The 21,234-nt window shown below is 35.6% G+C and overlaps 1 protein-coding gene across 1 annotated transcript in view; it reads left to right on the top strand.

Moving 5' to 3' along the window:
* Nucleotides 1-21,234, top strand: part of GlcAT-I (Glucuronyltransferase I) — an 82,054-nt gene that overhangs the window by 26,586 nt on the left and 34,234 nt on the right. Inside the window, exons 3-4 of the mRNA XM_083114160.1 lie at nt 10,547-10,677; nt 13,595-13,754. Coding sequence (XP_082970286.1) covers nt 10,547-10,677; nt 13,595-13,754 — 291 coding nt within the window. The remainder of the gene's footprint in view (nt 1-10,546; nt 10,678-13,594; nt 13,755-21,234) is intronic.

Here is a 21,234-nt window from a genome sequence, read left to right as displayed (position 1 = left end):
TAATATTGTTACTGCAAATAACCAACGTGCTTTCGTTATCATCATGGCAATTCTTTTAAAGAAATTTTGAAACATCAGACACACATTTATATTTTTTCGGGTGCTTCACCTTTCAAGCATAATGGGGTATTCCAGATTTGCTTGGTTTTCTTTGAATTGTGGTGCGGACAAGCCTTCAAAAAGTGATCAGTTCTCCCGTCTCACAGAACTACATGATGAGACTTACAACAAGCATTCCCGAAAAGAATGCAACCATCGTGATGTGAACATCCAAGCAGTGCTGTAAGTTAAAGAGAATGCAGGGGATGGTATCCCCCAGTTTGCAAAGGTTTTGCTGCCTATCAACATGTTAAATCAAAGAAGTGCAGCCCCTTCCCCTGCCAACACTCAGCTTGTCCCAATTCTTGATCAAATTTCCTCCCATTTAGGAATTTCCACTTCAAGCTCTCCATTCTAGTAAATATTTTTCCATTCCATCTGGATTCTACTGTATTTTTGTACTGGCACTTAGTTCATTCACATTGTAGAGATACTGAATTTTACAGAAGTAATTTATGCAGTCTCTGACAACTTTTCTAATTAGTTCATGGAACATGCCCCATGGTTAACAGCTGTATTCAACTGATCATCTTCTTGCCTGATTGTTCATGTTCAAGATGGCTGCATGATTTACCTATGAGCAAACATTTGGCCAGGTGGGTAGAAAATATTACATTGAAACAATTTCATTTAACCTATATGGACCTAATGGCTTCACCTTTTGTGGAATACTTGTTGTACGTTTCGTCATAAAGTTCTGTCAGACGGGAGAACTGATCACTTTTTGAAGGCTTGTCCGCACCACAATTCAAAGAAAACCAAGCAAATCTGGAATAGTCTGATGTTTCAAAATGTCTTTAAAAGAATTGCCATGATGATAACGAAAGCACGTTTGTTATTTGCAGTAACAATATTAAAGATGATGGAAATATCCTAAACCTATTGATTGCCTGATATTGAGTTATTTTACGTCGCCTTTCTGTCACTTTTTACTAATCATATCAAAGAGGGTGAGTGATCCAAAAATGCATGTGCTGATGTCCCTTGTTTCTTTTTGTGAATGTCATTCAACATTTTTGAGATCCATCGTGCACAAAGTTTACGTTAACATAATGTATCAGTAAAAATTCTGAACAATGTTGATGGAGGCCTCCCCGATGGTGTAATGGCAACATTGTCGCCTTGTAATCAAGGAGTCCTAGGTTCGATACCCGGTGGGGCACATTGCCGAATGGTCCGGATCAAACTTTAAACTGCAGGTCCAGTCCCTAGTAGCCTATCTGTGCATAAAGTGAACTTAAAATGATAATTCAACATTCAACAATGTTGATGATGAAACCTCTGGAAATTCCACATCAGTGACAATTTTCTTTCACTTTTTTGCATTCACACGGTGCACAAGCCTGTCAGTCTGAACACTAAGTTTCCCCCTCCTCTCTTCATCATGAACTTTTATACAGCCTTCTGTGAATGCACAACACCATTGCATACTTTTCCTTCACTCATTAAACTTGGACCACACAGTTCACGGCGAATTTCAGCAGTTATATGACGTTTGGCATTAAGAAATCAAATCCTACAGTAAATCCATCATTTGTTTACCAGAATTACCCTAATCAATGCTTACATCAGAGCTGGTTGAAAAGTCATGCTACTGTGTAGAGAAGTGGTTCCCAAACTTTTTTGTTGCATAATTAGTGTTTCAAGATTTTTCCACGATGCCTAAGTCAGAATGTAGACCTATCTAACACTTGCAACCAGTGGCGGATCCTGAAATTACTGTTGGGAGGTACTGTGGGTCGGGTACCTCACTGAACCTACAATTGCACTGTTTCATATGAATAATAGTTCTTTTAGCAGGAGACAACTATGGACAACTATGCTCTACGGATTAGTTCTTTTAAGGGGTCCAGGGCAGAATAAATGGTTATCATTGTACATTGTTGTCCATAGGCATAGCAATATTTTGCGTGACTTGGGCAAGATCTTTGTTTGTTTCTTTTTAATATTTCAAGTTCACACATGGAAATTTCCATTACCTTTTTTTTTTTTTTTAAATAACGAGATCAGTATTTGCTTTTTAATGTTTTTGTGTTTTCTGTATCATGTGTAACATTACATCATAATAATAAACATGACATATATTTTGTTCACTGTTGCTTGCCGAATATGGCGATATGGTAGAGTCTGTCATATATTAGAATTACTGCATAGTTTTGCATGTTGTTACCAGTTGAGCCTTTTTGAGGATGGCCACTCTCGCACAAGAATTAATTACTTTTAATCCAATCCAATTAATATATTAAATGAGATCATATTTCAAAATGTGTAGCTTTATCTTAGTTGGATCCATGGCTTTCTTAGACCATATTTACAAAGAAAAAAAGGAGCTGGCTCCTGAGCACTGTCGTATGCAGAGGGGGTGCTGAAAGGGCTACAGCCTTCTCCGAAATTTTGAGAAAATTAACATTTTCAAATAAAAGCAGTGAAAATCTGAATCGCAAATGTAAAGCCTCCTTAAAATACCCCCTTTACCATTTTGAGAGAGGAAAATTCTAAAAATATGAAATATCGTATTGTGTATGCATCCCTCCCCCCAGAAAGCACCCCCACCGTTACAATTCTAGGCCCTCCCGAAAAAAAAATCCTGCATACGCCAGTGCTCCTGATGAATTGGTACTGGCACCTGGATTCTAGCTTTGTGGGTAAACATACCATGGTATTAGTGTAATAAGAATGAAGTATTTGCAAATTTCAGTTATCAATTTTTCTACGTTTTACCGAAGTACAAGTATTGTTAAAAAAAATCACACTTGACGAAATTTTGTTTCCTTTAAATTTGTTGTGTTAGAACATTCAACATTTGACAACAAAGAGTGTCTATTTTTAGTAGTGAGCTCTCTGATTTGATCTTATGGTGGCGTTCCTGTAAATAGGTGGTCGGTGAGCCAGCTTTTGCAAAGTGCACATCAAACGGACATTAAAAATGGAGAAACAGAAGCATAACTCATATGATGCAGCACTTAAACATAAAGTTATTTGCGTGCTGAGGAATTTGGAAACTGTGAATCTGGTCGACCATTTACTGTAAGTGAAGTGTGCGTTCGTCGTTTGAGACTTCATCGACATCAATCTGTCGTTATCAGCCTCTCTCTTATACATGGGAAGAAGTGGTACAGTCACCTGCCCGGTGGCTGTTAGTCCTTTCTTCTTTCCACTCCTGAATTATCTGGAAGTTAATTCTGCAATGGTAGGGACATACTGCCAATTACTTCGTAAACTCTCTCTTCTTGGCCTTCCTTGCACCAGTATATGGCGGTTCTTGCTTCATTTCTGATGATGTTATTTTTGTTACATGTGTTGTATATTTTAGGTAGTCTTCTCAGATTGTGTTGTAGATTATGAATTTGAATTTAAAATTTTTGGGGTGTCAGCACTTAAAAGCTATTTTGGACTCATCACATTATACGGGGTCCAGCCCATTACCATAACTAAAATATCTGTAATGTCGTGTTACTAAAATATTAAAACATTCTGACCGTTTAAAAGCTGAGGCTGCAAAGGGTCACTCAGCATGCATAAGGACAAAACACAGGGCAAAACACAGTATTATACTGGCCATAGGGCCAGATGCCAGAGCCTCGTTAGTCTGCAAAATGAAGTCCAGGGTGTACTATGTGGAAGTGAGGTTGACAGTTGGGTTTACTAAGTGGAAGAATCACCCCTTACACCCCCTTGTACATTATGAATATGTATGGGTTTATAAACGACACAGGGAGTGTAAATGTATTCAAACCTATTGCTACCAATTTATTTATTATAGGCTCAGCTTTCTAAGTACGTAATTCATGTCATCGTTGCATTTCTTGTAAGTTCACAACTAGATATTTATCTTTTAAGATTTTTCTCTGAGTTTAATCTGTGGGTGTTTATTAGCATTCAGCTTCCCCTTTAGGATTATAAAGTGGGTCTTCTGGGTGGCAATCTTGACTTTCACCATATCACACAATCCTCGAGAGATTATCGTAATACTGGTCTATCTTTCCAACTATGTTCTTGAATTACCTTCCATAACCATTATTACCTGATCTGCAAAGTCTTTTGTGCTTTTGATCTCCGAAATATTTCTAATTTTTTTTCGAGATGGCTCCAAGTTTAGATTCCACAATTCGGGACCTAGAATGGATCCTTGCATGTTGATTTTGAGGCAGTGTAGTTAGATGTCTGATGTGATTTCCATCTGATATGGTTCGTGGGCAATCTATGTCTCTCAAGGTCCTAAAAAGATGGGGCCAACTAGCGTTGGTACAGGTAGATGTCAGTTCAAAGCCTCCCAACGCTGTCAACTTCTCAACATCTTTGAGGGCCTCTTTTTTTTCAGTTGGAAGAGGGACGCAAGGCCATTTGTACCTTACAGCCTGGCGCTGGAGAACCAACTGCAATCGACTTGATATATCGCTTGAAATACACTCGATATAAATGTCGATTGCATCTGTGTATAACAAGAACTCGCTTTCAAGTCCACAGTGATCTCTTAGAATACACTATTCTTCCTTTTGAGTCTGCAAATACTGACATGTTTAAATCTAAGGTAATAATAATTACACAAAGTACTTGGAATACCTATCACTCAACCTAACCTACAAGCTTAAGGAATTACTTCGCAGACTCAAAAGGTTGAACCATTTGTTACATTATATACCTACTATCTGCATACCTACATACACACTGGCTATGAAGACTTGCTTCATTCCACACATACAATTTCCTGAAGTGACATGGAAAAATCTCAGGGACTACTGTTATTACTGTAATTTTACTGTGGCAAGCTGGCCAAGTTCACCCCAGCATAACAACAGTGGATGCTGAGCAAGCATAGGACCTTCCCGACCCAGCAATATTCCAGAGCAGACAAACTCATACTAGCTTGGAAAACCTCATGTACTATCACACCTAGTATAGGGCCACCAACGCAGAGGCATGCAGAGGTCTTAGGTGGAACTTCCATGAGGTCTCCTACCAAACTGAGAGATCCTACAGTTTTTCTTGCCATCCGAATAACAAGAATCCATGAGATATAGGGTAGAAACGTAATGTGTAAAGTGCTTTTAATTTGGAAAAAAAAACTGCCTTGGTTAGCAACTATAGTGTGTTTAATATGGAAACAAGGCATAATCGTGTTTCTGCAAGAATCCAAGTTACTTCAGGAAAAACCTGTGTGTTATATTTTGTTAGTTAACAATTATGCATGAATTCTATGTGAATTTTTCTCCATAGACGTGAAAAATTGCAACTGTCATTAATCTAAATCCCATTCAATTTATACATATTTATAAATTCCCTGAGGCAAGTTTTTCACAGTTTATTTTTTATTTTTATCGAGTAAGGAAAAGAAAAGAAAGCTGCGTGGAAGATGAAACTTATTTTCTCTCAAACTATTTACTTTGTTAGTGCCCTTTGCAGAACAATATCTGACAGATGTAAAATTATTGCAGTTTGAAGTTTATTAGTTCAAAGTCTAAAATTCTTACACAATTAACAATTTTTTGTATATTAATATATCCCATAACATTTGTGACTTGTGTTTGTAGTTGTATTTCGAGTTATTTGTGTGGGTAGGTTGAGAGAGGGGGTAATATATAAGGCTGAAATAGATAAAACATCTGCTTGTACCCTTGAATTTTTGGACGTGAAAAATTGCAACTGTCATTAATCTAAATCCCATTCAATTTATACATATTTATAAATTCCCTGAGGCAAGTTTTTCACAGTTTATTTTTTATTTTTATCGAGTAAGGAAAAGAAAAGAAAGCTGCGTGGAAGATGAAACTTATTTTCTCTCAAACTATTTACTTTGTTAGTGCCCTTTGCAGAACAATATCTGACAGATGTAAAATTATTGCAGTTTGAAGTTTATTAGTTCAAAGTCTAAAATTCTTACACAATTAACAATTTTTTGTATATTAATATATCCCATAACATTTGTGACTTGTGTTTGTAGTTGTATTTCGAGTTATTTGTGTGGGTAGGTTGAGAGAGGGGGTAATATATAAGGCTGAAATAGATAAAACATCTGCTTGTACCCTTGAATTTTTGGAAAGTTTGCCTTGAAAACTGGGAATTATACTTGAATTTTATGAAGGTCCTAGAGTGGCCACCCTGGGATTGATGGCCTCACCAAAGAAGATGTTGTGTAGACTGTCGCAGGAAATGGGAGTTTCCACAAGCACATGTGAACGAGCTGCCTAAATACCAAACCTGTATTCATATCGTGTTACTACTGGCTATTTCAGCAGGATGGCACCACTTCCCACACTTCAAACGCCAACATGCAAGAAATTGTTTCTTCCTTTGAATTGTGTCCCAGATCACCTTACCCCACCGGCTTCCTGTGGGGCTGAAAGGAAAGGTCTATTGCAACAGGCCACAGACTATTATGGAACTGCACAACAGCATTCGGCAGGAAATTGATGCCGTGACTCCTGATGTGTAGGTGTCTACCTTCAGTAACATGGAGAGGCATGTACAGGAATGCATTGATGCTAATGGCGACCACTTCCAACACTTGCTGTGACACCACCATGCTTCTCATACACCAAGGTATGCCCGGAGCAAATTTCATTACATTATGACTAATAGTTTGATTTTTATAACAAAAAATCAGGGGTCAGAGCAAGTGAAACACCCTGTATAAATTAGTTTAGAAATACACGAATTTTCTGAATTGAGCAGAAAGTTCATGTGTTAAATCCAGTTTGAAATAAACCTCATCTTTCAATTGCATATCTTGAAACTTCAACTTCAGAAAAGAATGAAAGAAGCTGAGAAGATGGAAACATTTGTGAAATTCTACATCTACAGAATTATTATAAACATTCTGAAACAAAATGATTTAATTATATTTCATACTCAACAAATTTCAATCCCATATTTGAACAAGAAAATAAAAGAAGAAAACTGTAGAAGTTTGGATTTGAAATCACTCAGGCCTAATTCCTCGAACAGAAGAAAGTTCACGTTCAACCATTTTACCAACTGGAAGTAAGTGTCTTGAAATGTTTTGATGATAGTGCAAACAACCACTTTTCATGTTAACGATCACATTTCCACTGCAGATTGTGAGAAATATTAATTTGTGCACATTGCACAGTACTTTGCAAGGTATTGTTAAATATATTTCAATTAAACAATTTGTAATTATTATGCCAGTCTGTGTTCAAACTCGACAGTGATTTTCTCCTGGTGGACTACTACTGAGTGTAGTGTTTTTAATCTTTGAGGAGTTTCTCTGTTTCCAATTTTAACATGCATAATTGCAAATATTCTCTACGATTATTTCTCATACTTATATTTTCAGTTTTGTTCTCAATGTTGGATTACAGGATTGGATTTGTAACAATGAATACTTGAGCCAGAGTGACCTTTCTGAAAAAAAAAACTATATACACACATGGATTTTCCAGAAACAGTACGAATAACTACGTAATACATTTTAATATTTGGCCGACTTTATTATTTAGCTCCAAATTCAACATTTGGCTAGCAACAGTGCAAAAATTTATAATGACATGTTTATTATTCTGATTTAATGATGCGTAACAAAAATGTACTGTACATGAAGTTTCCTGTTTCCAGGATACACGGATGTTTTTTCAGATTAATTTCAAATGCTCACTGCTTTCTTTCACTGAGGATACAGTGCTTCATGAAAGCAGTGAGCCTTCAAAATTAATCTGAAAAACTATCCAACTGTGCAATACAGGAAGACAAAACTTCACATAGGTAATATTTAAAACAAGTTGACCGCATCCATCATGAAAAATATTTGAGAAAAAGAGTATTGAAAATTTCTGTAAGAGAACTCGAAATATTAAAAATATTTTTTTTTAGAACTGAATTTGAATATTTAGGCACCTTGTGTTTGTCTACCCCTGCATTAATAAATGTGTTCTGACTCCCATGTAATTCTTATGGAGAATGAAAATGCTTCCTCTTCAACTTAAAGGTTTCTCTAATCAGAGCAATGTTCAGAATTTGTTTTGTTTTCTAAGGAATTTCACATCAATGTTACTACAAATATCTTTCTGATGGAGCTCTGCTATATGGTCTGCTTCTTATAAAGGCTATTTCATGCACACCTCTTCAAACAATATAAAATAATGACTATTCCATGCCTATACATATTTAGCTGTCTAATGATTATGAACGAAAATATTCATAAATTCAACATAAGACACACTGTACACAGACACAACACAAGATTCAGTTATAAGTTGGACACACCACCAACCAGGCTAAGCAAAGTACAAAATAATTACAAACACATGGGAATCAAGCACTTCAACCAGCTGCCAGGGATAGCTCACTATGCACCTCTTGAAAAATTTAGAAGCATGATGCAAGACTGGCTAAGAGAAAATGTTTTCTACTCAATAGATGATTTTATTCTGCACTCAAGAGATGATTTAAATATCGAGAACTCTTAATATATGTAATACTGTCCTCTCCATACTCACCCTATATATTTATGTATGCATGTTTATGCTATTCTTGTATTATGTTTTATATTTATGCTATTCTTGTATTATGTCTTACATTTGTATGTTTATACTATTCTTGTACAGGGTGATTCATATAAAATTAACACATTTCATTCACATTTTATTTCAATGGGAATGCATCATTAATACTCCTTGTTGGTCTTGCATGACACGGGACATCTTGTACATTTATACATTCTCAAGAGAGTTGGCAACTGTGCAGGATTTGTCAGCTTTCATCGTCTTATTGTATCATTTGCTGTAAAGGTGCAGTACACGCTATGAATTTCCATGTTGTTTGTTGAGCAACTGAAAGATATGGAACTGCATCAAGGTTATTTTCAACAGAATGGTGACACATACCATACATGAAATGAGTCATTGGTGCTGATCGAAAGTGTCTTTGAGGACCGAATAATTTCCTGAAACTAATGGCTACCGGGATGACCTGACTTAACCCTCCTCCCTTGACTTCTTCCTGTGGGATTATCTTAAGGAAAAAGTGTATGCCACACATCCTCAGACACTGTACGAATTGAAGAATAGCATTACGAACGATATCACCGGTATTGACAACAGCCTACTCACAAAAAACTAGGAACATTGAACATTAGTGTCCCTTCAGGAGGGTGAGGACACTTACAACATGGAATATAAATTTTATTAAACTTCCATATTTATGCTACATTACAGATGCAATAGCGTGTTGCTAATTTAATTCTTGTTCGAATACATTGATAATGAAATGTGTCATTTTTATATGAATCACCCTGTATTATGTTTTATATTTGTACCGATGACGACAGCTATTGCATTATTGTAATGCTTAATGATGAATAAACATTTATTTATTTATTTATGCTAGTATTATCCTGCTGAAACACAGCTGGCTGGCCTTAGTACAGCAGTACGTATACATGTAAATACAAAAAAGTCGTAAATTTATAGTACAAGATTGAATGATAAAGATGTGACTGTACAAAAGAAATACTAAATACAATAAGAGGTATAATAAAATATGAATGATATATACATTAAAGTATACGTGATAAGTCATTAAAATAGGCCTGGTGAATGATTAAAATACAATTGATCTTTAGGCTCATTGGAAATCATTATAACTACTGACTATGGAGTTTAGAAACTCATTATATTTATAATCTGTAGATGTTGTCAATAACGACCCTTTAGTGAGTACTCGATACGGCGTAGTTCGTATAGATATTCTCGATAAAAGCGTAGGGAGAGAGTAGTAACCTTCTAAAATTTTCTCAACGAATTTTATATCATTTCTGTTTCTTCTAGCTGAAAGGTATTCAACTTCTAACTTGTTCAATAGGTTGTCATAACTATAAAATAATTTAAACAGTTTAAATCTAAAATATAAATAGGAAAGAAATTTCTTTTGTATGTTCTCAATGATGTCACGTTTTCCAACACCACAGGAAAAATTCCATGTCACAGAACTGAATTCCAGAAATATTGATATTGATATAGCTAAACTGTTCAATTCAAGCGAGTGATAGCTTCTGCACAGGTGGAGGGGAGAATGCAGGTTAATGTCCCATCCAAATAGTACTTCATGGGTTAACAGGAAGCATGTAACAATTAAAATCCATTATTTTCTAGTGACACCTCGTATGAGAAAAAGTATTGGGACTCAAGGCTTAAAACTGTTTTTGAGTGTTTGCAAGAGTTTTATGTTTCTTATTATCCACCACATATCTTATTACCCCATTGCCCCTAATACATTCAGTATGAATGTATTTGTGGAGTTTTCACGTAGTTTGCTTATCTTCAAACATTTTAACAAGGTTCAGTATCATTCAGTACCATGAAGGACTGAACCCTATGAATTGTGACATGCTGGTTTTATTTTGAACTTTTGATTCAGATATTATTACAGCCATTTGTGTAACCAGTAAGTATAGTGCAGTGTCATCACATTTATTTTTTTATTTTTACAGATAGGAAGGTATAAGCGATTAGCTCTAAACTGTGAAAAATTCAGAGTAGGAATGGATGATCCTCACTTACCTACAATCTATGCCATAACTCCAACCTATGCTCGTCCAGCACAGAAAGCTGAATTAACAAGGTATTATGTTTTGCTAGATTTTTTTAGTTAATATCATAAAACTATTTCATAGACTCATTTCATAGAATTTGAAAAAATAAATTCAGAGTTGTGTATTATCCTGTCACTATTTTTAGAATACGTATGTGAGTACTAAAATGATTTCCGCGAAACTTACTTGTAAATGCTTGATTAATTTTGGTGGCTTCTGCCACCATCCACTTGGGAAACTCTATGCTTCACTGTTGAGTTGACTTCCAGTTCCACTATTTTTGTATTTGCCCTAACCTATTTTTGTGTAGAAATACTTACATCACTGTGGCCTTGAAACAATGATGTTGGTATTGATTGTGTAACCTTCATAGGGGAGAAAAGGTCAATAGTTTTAGAATAGCAGGAGGGGCTGCAGGAACAAAGGTTTTTTTTTGGGTTTTTTTATCGCTTATGTTGACAAATCTATAAGTGAGTATGTGAGGTTCTACTGCAGCACTATTTGCAAACAAGAGGGATACAGATCAGGAATGACATTCAGTCTTATTCAATGACTATTTTTTTATAATTCATAGTTTACAAAACTTTCTTAAACACAAAATAGTAAAATTTGTAGGAAGGTAACATAACATAACATGGAATGCTTTAATGTGCACATTTTCTGAAAATACATGTATATCAGTGGAAAAATACACTTTTCTAATGCATGAAATATGGTCACTGTAGGTGGTCTGTATGTGTGTTGTATGTTCACTGTTGCTCTTGTCACCATGAGAGAGCATTTTTCACGTCATAAAATTTAGCATTTGAACAACATAGGCCTTGAATAAATTCCATATAGTCTTATTCAACATAGTTTTCACCATAAGATCAAAACCTTCACATTAGGAAACCGTTTAGTAAATTGGATTAATTTTATTTTTAGAAAAACATGTCAGTTACAAGAAGAACATTCTAAACTTGAAGATCAAATTAAAATTAAAAATCTTACGAATTTTACGTTATTGATATTTTTGTACAAGAAGCATCATATCCTTGCAAACATAGAATTTGAAGTCACTAAAGCAAAATCAAAGATTTTAGAAGCTTTGAAATTTATAACTGTACATTACTCTTGTCACATTTTGTCCAGTTTCTTTTTTGTAAGTTTTGGCTGATGTATTTTGAAAACTAAGCAGAGTGATTCCACGGTCGGTGAACCCATACAACCAGAAATAAAAGTTCACTATCAAGGTAGAAGAACTTCCTCAGTAAAAGGTCTGATTTTTGTTAATTAATTTGCATATAGATGTTCAAAGAAATATACCTTTTTCAATGTCTTTATATTTGCAAAATAAGTTTTTTTCATTTTCTGATATGTTTACCATTTAGCAAAAAAAGCTGGTATTGTATCAAAATACTTATTTACATTTGCAAATAAAATACTCTAAGATATGCCTTTCCGTTACAACTGTAATCCACTCAGAAAGGTGGAATTCATTTTTCTAGTAACCCTGATGTGCCTCCATATCTATCACCTATTCCACGTTATACATGGTTGAAGATGTAGGAAATTGAAAAATCACCAGAAAATGGTGAAACACAAAAGGGGCAAGTGATATCCAAGCCAAGTTGCCTACACTACATAATCAGACCTTCCCCTAATGTGTGTTAAAATTCCAACTTGTTATTTCAAGGTGCTGGTGCACAGTAAAGGTAAACAGACCCTTAAACGTCGAGCACATTTTCAGCGGGAAGTTTAAAATTGCACAAGATTTTAAATAAAATTTTATGTCCCTGTAACCACTAATGCTAGAGTTACAAATTATAGCTCGTTTCTTTCAGCACATGAGCTATGATTTTGGTTCAGTGTCTTTAGGACGTAAATTTCATAGTTTGTTGCATATTTTCCGTTATTTGTGTCAGAAACCAAGTTTTACTCTAATTCCAAACTTAAAGCAAATAATTGGAGCTTTCTAATTCGGTTAAGATTTAACCATAATTTATCAAATTTTCTGTTCCTCATTTTGTTTATCTTCATTTTTGATGTACGATTCACCGTTTTTGAGATATTATTTTTTTTAATTTTCAAGGTTAATTTTTGGTGCCATATTTTCAACATGGCAGCAAACCTACAGCTTGGAGAGCTTCAAAATCTGATTCGTCTTATTTTTTTTTTACTAGAGAGGCAGTCAGTTTCATTTCTGTTGCAAATAGTTCCCCAGACTACAAGGTGCTTCACTCATGTACTACTGTCAGATTTTTTTTATTCCTGTTCTTAAAGCCATCTCAAAATGAAACTTATACCACACGGAGATTACATTTAACTGTATAACATACCTCCTTATTCCCACCAAAATTGAAGATAGTTTTTTTTATTATTATTTTTTATTTTTAAAGTTATTTGATGTGATCTTGAAATGAAGATTTCAATATTTTTCTTTAATACTATTTTTTACGAAAACTATTCTCTCTTAGATTCAAGACAAGTCGAAGATGAAAGTTACCATAATTAGAAGAAAAGTTATGATTTTTTTTTGTTGATGTAAGCCTAAGTTTTACATTTTTGATAAAGTTGGCAATGTACAAACACAGTGTATCATTGAGGGCTAAAATTTTACACATGTATGCTACTTCATGTTCTCTACCATCCTACCAAATTTCATGAAAATCCAAGATGGTCGGGTTGAAAACTTCATTTTTTTTGTGATGATTTGGCATGTAATGACCCAAATATATATTGTGTACAAGGATACAAACTATTGCATCAATCCCAATACAAGTGACATCTAGTAAACAAGCTCACAACCAGCTCCACCTAACATGACATGTGTCTTAATTTTATTTTATTTTATGCTGTTGCAATAATCTTTTTTTTAACCAATTCCAAGAAATATTTACGTATTTGTGTTTTATATTTTTTAATCATATTTTTAGTAACCTTTATGCTTTTTTCCTCCTTTGTCAGGTTGTCACATACATTCCTCTTGGTACCAAATTTTCATTGGATTATAGTAGAAGATGCAGAGTCAAAAACTCCATTAGTGAGTCACCTTTTGGCAAAGTCTGGTGTCAAATATACTCAAATTGCAATGCCAACTCCAAAGGAATGGAAATTGAGGGAAAAGGTGGGTATGGTTTGATGATGAAGATGAAGCACTCATTACCATACTATCTTAACTTGTATTCAGTATTTATTGTGTGTTTATCTTTTCTGTACCTATTTTAATGTTTTTTGAAAGCAACTCTTCATATGAACCAATTTCTCATGAAGAGTCTGGGAATCAAACCTAAGATTGACCAGTCAGTTTATTACTGTTCCCGTGCCCTAACCATACTATACAATTGCATCCAGTATTTATACAATTTTTAGTCTATCCAAGTTGCTATTTTTATTCTTGTTAAAATTTGTACTGTTAGTTATTTAGGCTGCTGCTGTGATTTTTCTTTGTTTCCAGTTTGATCCTTTGTGTAGTAGCATTTAATAGGTAAGGATTACTACTATTAGTAGAAAATGATAAAAAGAGACAGGTGATAATGTAAATTGATATTGCATGCTAATATATGAGGCGCATTAAACTGAGTTAATCACATGAAACACTGTAAACACACAACAATGACTAAAAGTACGAGGGTCATTCGGAAAGTAACTCCCATTTGGGTATGAAAGAAACACCAGCACATTGTGAGAGTTTTTATTATATACAAGTGAAAGAGACAACTCTAAGCTATTTTTCTACATAAGCACTGTTTCTGTTGAGACACTTATCATATCGGCGGACAAGGTTTACAATACCCATGTCAAAGAAATCTGCCGCCTGTGCATTCAGCCACGAAAAACTCATGGCACCTGTGTTTTGGGACAGAAAAGGGATACTGTTGGTGGAGTTCCTGGAACGAGGCACAATGCCCAAGTGTGTTGTGAAACCTTAAAAAAATTGCGACTAACAATTCAAAATGGGCAACGTGGCATGTTGAGTACTGGCATTGTTCTCGTGCATGATAACGCTCGCCCGCATACTGCTGCTCGAACCAAGGATCTTCTCCAACATTTTCAGTGGGGATTGTTTGACCAGCCTCCTTACAGCCCAGATTTGGCCCGTAGCGATTATCACCTCTTTCCACAAATGAAGAAGTGGCTAGGGGCACAGCACTTCAACAATGACCAGGAGCTCAAGGACAGTGTTACTGCATGGCTGAATGCACAGGCGGCAGATTTCTTTGACATGGGGATTGTAAACCTTGTTTGCCGATATGGTAAGTGTCTCAACAGAAACACTGCTTATGTAGAAAAATAGCTTAGAGTTGTCTCTTTCAGTTGTATATAATAAAAACTCTCACCATATCCTGATGTTTCTTTTATACCCAAACGAAAGTTACTTTCCAAATGACCCTGCTGTTCTCCTTACATCTGAATGCATTTGTGCTATGTGCTCTTGGTCTTATCTCGGATTCTGAAATGAAACTAAGACTGAGAAGTTATAGTGAAAATGTAGATGAAAACGAGACCAGATCCTTTGAGACTTGTGCTGATGAGACTGAGACTCCGTGTCCGAAACTTTTGGTCTTATTCAAGACTTTGGTATGGTATTGATAGGGTTACCAGATCACTATAAGGTAAAAGTAGGACATAATGTTCCAAAATGTAGGACACAAAACATTCGCAGTAAATAATACACATTTGTAGAACACGTTAGAAAGTAATTTAAAATTTACACTTTTCAGTTGAAAAGAAAAATTATTTCTTAATGAATTCTTAAATGGAAAGTTTACAAACGAAGCAAAGCACCTCTTACTGCATGTTTTAACTGGTACTTCTAAAAGGAGCCAATTTTTCTCAAAATTTCAGGTGTAGACAAAATATATATATTTATGAGAGACTGGACAGTCAAACTCTGAAATTAGGGGCCAGTATCAAATTTTTTAGACTTTATGGAAAAATTATTGCTCTTATGAGTCTGTTGTGAAGTTGGTAATGAAAGTACTGTCTGAACATTTGCATTATGACCTGTAATGGCAAACAAATACTCAGCAATTACCATAATTTGAAATGGTTCCACAAGTTTCATCTTGGGTAGTTTTTAGTTCAATAACTGTGTTCTCTATACCCCTACTTCACAATCAAAATATTGAATAAGAATGCCAAACACCTTGTTTCATCAGTATAAACCCCAAGGCAAGAAATTCCGCATTGAACAGTGATATCATCAGAATGTGGCCCCAAAACTTTGTTTTGTTTATTGATTGCTTTCGTTTCTCCTATAGCAGGACGAACTTTTCTTTTCTTTTTATGCAATGACTGAATCAAAATAAACTTCACTACTGATTTTGGAAGTGTGTAGTCCATAGACTTATAACTTGTATGATTTCTCTTTGTTCAACTAACACACACATTTTCTTTATTCAAATTATGTGACGCTCAAAATGTAGGAGATTTATGGTATTTTTCAAATTCCTCCCGGATGCTGGACATAAGGCTAAAATGTAGGACATGTGCGGGAAAATAACCGGAGATCTGGTAACCCTAGGAATTGAAAAAAGTACATGAACCAAATTTTCTTCACTGATGGACAGTTTCAGACATACTGATATCTACCTGATTATTTCGTCGTTGCTTTGTATCAAGGGGTCCCAGGTTCGATACCCGGTAGAGGCACAAGTGGTTCGGATCCCACTTTAAAAACTGTAGGTCGTCCAGATTAGCCTTATTGTGCATAAAGTGGACTTAAAACACTAACTCAATCAATCAATCAACCACCTGATCATTTACAAGTAATTCATATATTTTGTTTATAGTAATTGCAAAGTCAATCCATTAGTGGTAATTATAAGACTGTGCTGTGAGGATAAAACTCCATTTTGCGAGGGCTCGTAGAATCAGAATGAGGCTTCCAACAGAAATACAGTATTAAGAAAAGTTTTAATGATCACTACATGCTGTAAAAGCTTGTGTGATGACTGGACCTTGGATTTTTAGCTTCTAAAAAGTGTGCTTTTAGGTTCCTAAAATAGGCTCTAAAAATCCTAAAATAAATTAGGCTAAAGAATCCTGAAGTAGGTTGCAAAAAACTTAAATTAACTTAAGAAACTTAAACTTACAAAATTCCAGAAAATGACTGATTAGATACAGTTGTTAAAAACAAAATAACCAAATATTAATTTTCTAAACAAATTTTCATTTCTTTATATATAATTTTCAAAATTATCTACAAATTATTATAATACTACATTTGTGCTGTTAGCAAAAGTTACTTTTTGATATGAAAAATGAATTACATATGTAGAATTTGCTGCACAATATGAGGGTGGCTACTCACTTAATTATGTGTGAATTATTTGCTCTGGAAATTAATCATGAATTTTGGTAAAACATGAAAAAAGGTACAAGCGGATGTTTTCTCTATTCCCATTTTCTTTCTCCGTAGACGTTAAAAATTGAATTTTTATTAATCCAAGTCCCATTAAATTTATACATGTTTATAAATGCTCTGAGGCAAGTTTCTCTCAGTCTAACTTTTAGTTTTATTTTTTTTTTTGAAGAAGAAAAAGAAAGCTACATGGAAAATAAAACAAAATTTTCTTAATTCGTTTACTTTGTTAGTGTCTTTTGCAGAACAATCAGATTCTATCTGACAGATGGAAGATTATTGCAAAATAAGATTGGGTACATTGGAATCACACAAACCGTTTATACTGTTAATATTTTGGTGGGGGGGGGGGGGAGGGTGAGAGTTGGTAATACGTAAGGTTGGAATAGAGAAAACATCTGCTGGTATCCTTGAATTTTATCATGGTCCTGGTGACCACCATGAATCTTTTTGCATGTTATCCACACTCAAACTCTGCCTTTTGTCTGTGAGGATCATTTCATGTGCTGAAAATTATCTTTTAACAGAAACATAGTCAGTAGTGCGAATTTCGAATGCTGAAACGTTATGGAATGGATTCCAGATGATTTGTGATAATGGCACATTCATTAAAAAAAAATATGTTTTTGATATTACGAAGCGTACTGGCAACATTGATCGTGTCAGAAGGCAGTGCCAGGTGTACCTGACATCTCGCGATATTATCCAATCAATGCCAATATGAAAAAAAATTGAAATTTATTGTACAAGAAAATAGGTAGGGTAGGTAGGTTAGGTTTGTGTACAATAAATTACAATATGTATTTTTAGGGAAATATTATTGCATGGGACTCCAGAGCTGTCTTTTATTCATTTTTTTTTACTTTGTACAAAAATTTTTTCACACCTTAGTATCTTTTCCCCCATTCTGAACGTTTATGTAAAGGACCATTTTCTTGTTTAATGTTTAAACAATATCTATATAGACAAAGTTAGTACCCAGTACAAGTTTCATGTCTATCGCTATTTGTACAGATGTTATGTACTTTCAAAGTCTCAGACGTATGACTTTTGGACACCCTCTATATGTTGTTTATAATATATATTTCAAGACTCGAGACCAGAATGAGGTGAAACTGAGATGAGTGTTTAATAATGTGCTAAGATTGAGATGAGAATGAGAGAGGCATTTTCAACTTGAGATGGGGTCAAGGTTTTGCCAAGTCTCATCTCCTGGTGATACCATCCCTAACACCAGAGGCATGGCGTGCATGTAGCCGCTGTTACCGCAGGTAACACCAAAATATAAAGAATTGAAGAACCTCTCTTAAAATATTATTACCTACGTAAACTGGTAATATTGTCATAAAGTAAACATTTCAGACTGACATTTTTTCTGACACTAGCAAAAGCGAAGAGGAAAGGGCCCTGAGCCACCGCAAGGAATATTTCGCGTAGCTACGTACACTGTTACGGCGGGAGGAGGAGGCGGGTTATTGCCATGCCTGTTTAGCCGGCGCAGTTGCCGGTGATCGTTACCGGATACAGATCAGTGTTGCCATATTCAATTCACAGAAAAGAGCTAAGTTGCCTAATCGGGTCTATCTTACTCTAAAGGTGCCCAGTCACACTGGGGAACGATGGCACAGTGGTAGCATCGCCGCCTTATAATCAAGGGATCCCAGGTTCGATACCTGGTGGAGGCACAAGTGGTTCGGATCCAACTTTAAACTGTCCCGATTAGCATTACTGTGCATGAAGTGGACTTAATTGCCAAATCAAAATTTTAAAAAATCAAATCACACGGGGTTTAAAAGCAAACTACCAAGTGATATTTTGTATTTACTCTAAATATCAACGATTACGAAAGTCCTCTTTGTCCTTCTTCGACATCATGGGCGAGAAGGAGAGGAGAGGGATGGGTATGGTCAAGGGGTCCGCTGTCCTTCTAAAAATGTCAACCTAAAATTCTATATTTCACACATATAATATTATTTCGGTTACAGGAATTTGTGATAATTGTTGAAAGGGCCGATTGAGATTGACATATGTTGTCGCAGGAATGCAATAATTTCAGATTGAAGCAATGTTTTTGAGGTGGTAGAACTGTTTTTGGGTGAAAACATTACTTACAAGCATAATTTCCCGATTGTTATCTTAGCACGCTCTGAAGTGTAGGTGTCACAGGTTCGAATCCTCAGCAAGAAATGGTTATTTCAATGTTCGTTGTTATTATTTTACTTACATAATTATAAAAATTAATAATTACATACACAAAGAAATAATAATTTTATTTCAATAATTCACCATGCAACCTCATCGTGACGATTATCCTATAAAGCGAAAGCCTTAAAGGTAGCAAAGGACGTAAAATATACGAAATAGTAGTGTTGTCAGAAATTAGATTTCAGTGGATTTAGCCAAACATGTGAGTGGGAGTAGTTAGGAAACAGATGAAGACTCAGGGTGGCGACAGACCTGGAAAACCTGGAAAACCGGGAAAAGTCAGGGAATTTGAGGTGTCAAAAAAAGTCAGGGAAATGTCAGGGAATTTCGTCTTCAATGACTTTTTTTATTATTATTTATTTATTTATTTAAAGATATCGTTATGGAACTCTGCACGGGAACAGGAAATCTCGTTCGTAAGTTTCGGCCTCAACTTTTAGGTCCCTTTTATGCGCAACACAACCACGGCGCCAGAAACCAGTGATGGCAGGAAGAGACAGAGAGAGAGAGAGAGAGAAATTTCTCTCGGCTGGAATTTTAAATTCGAATACTCTTTGGAGGAAAATTGTTATTACTCGGGCACTATGGGAGCAATCTACTTCGGATAAGTTTTGTTTTTCAGCTAGAACATTAGCGCATGCAACCGTGTACAATTTAGAACGCCGGACCGAGGAAGGGGGGTTTGGGGGCACAACCCCCGAATTTCAATGGAAAAACAAAAATCTGGAGTTTGCCCCATCTTCCGCTGCTATTTTCGGGAGAGGGTGCGAACTTTAGTATTCTTTTCAAAGAATGGACATTTCTCAAGAGAATGAAACATGTTTCATGTTCTTGGGTGCCATACAAGTTTGTATAATAAGCCAAAATGTGATTATTTTTTTACGAAAAATAGGTAATTTGCATTTTTGGAATAAAATTGTTATAACTCTGGCACTATGCGAGCAATCTACTTCGGATAAGTTTTGTTTTACAGATAGAACATCAGAGCATGCAACCGTGTACAATTAAGAATGCCTAACCGAGAAAGAGGGTTTGAGGGGCGTGACCACCGAATTTCAATGATAAAAAAACAAAAATCTGGAGCTTGCCTCCTCTTCTCCTGCTATTTTGGGGACAAGGTGCAAACCTTAGTATTCTCTTCAAAGAATGGACGTTTCCAAATAGATTGAAACATGTTTCATGTTCCTGAGTGCCATACAAGTTGCATAATGAGCAAAAATGTGAAACTCTGTTCGGGAATGTGGCATGGATATGTTGTGGAGAGGGGGGAGGTTGGTCATCAACATAAATTTCCCAGGCTTGCTCAGACCTGTGTCAGAGTTTCCACCCAAACATAAGAGTATGAAGGTCCAAAAAGCACATTCATTTCGTAATCAGCACCATGATGCCGTATGGTATCATCGGGCGAGTACGACCTTACTCTGATGATACCATATGGCCTCTTAATATTAAGTGAAAAATGCATTGAATTATCATTTTTTTCTTGTCCGTATGGGAGTAGAAAGGGGACTTGTCAACAGATGGAGGGGATACGAGCGGGTGGCGCCGTCCGATAGTTGTCTGACGTCGTAGTAAGGCATTTTGTTGGGCAAACTGAAGGAACATGGAAACAAATAGGTTCCATTGATACATACGATTTTTGTCGAATATTGCCACCCGACAAAGTATCTCACTACAACATGCGACAGAAATTGCATGAACTGCAACATCCAACAAAAATCGCATGCATAAACAAGAAGAGCTTTAGACTGGAAATATTCTGCAGGAATTTTATTACTCTTCTGGCTCACTCCACCTTATTTAATGTAGCATTGCTTACGAAGGTTTTCTTTAATCATCCTGACGTATTACTGGTTTCGCACAAGTTAACATACGTTTACAATGATATTGTACTATTCTTAGATATCAAGAAGAATCCAACCAAATGGGATATATATTGAATACTACTGTCACAAAAAAGTGAAACATAAATCTGCATTGGTGAACGTTATAAAAATTGGCTAGTGCATGCTCTCAAACTCAAATTTACTGCAAC

This window comes from Lepisma saccharinum, chromosome 28 (assembly GCF_977018435.1).
Source record: "Lepisma saccharinum chromosome 28, izLepSacc3.1, whole genome shotgun sequence".
In the NCBI taxonomy this organism is placed as follows: Eukaryota; Metazoa; Arthropoda; class Insecta; order Zygentoma; family Lepismatidae; genus Lepisma; species Lepisma saccharinum.
This window is presented reverse-complemented; position numbering and strand designations above follow the sequence as displayed.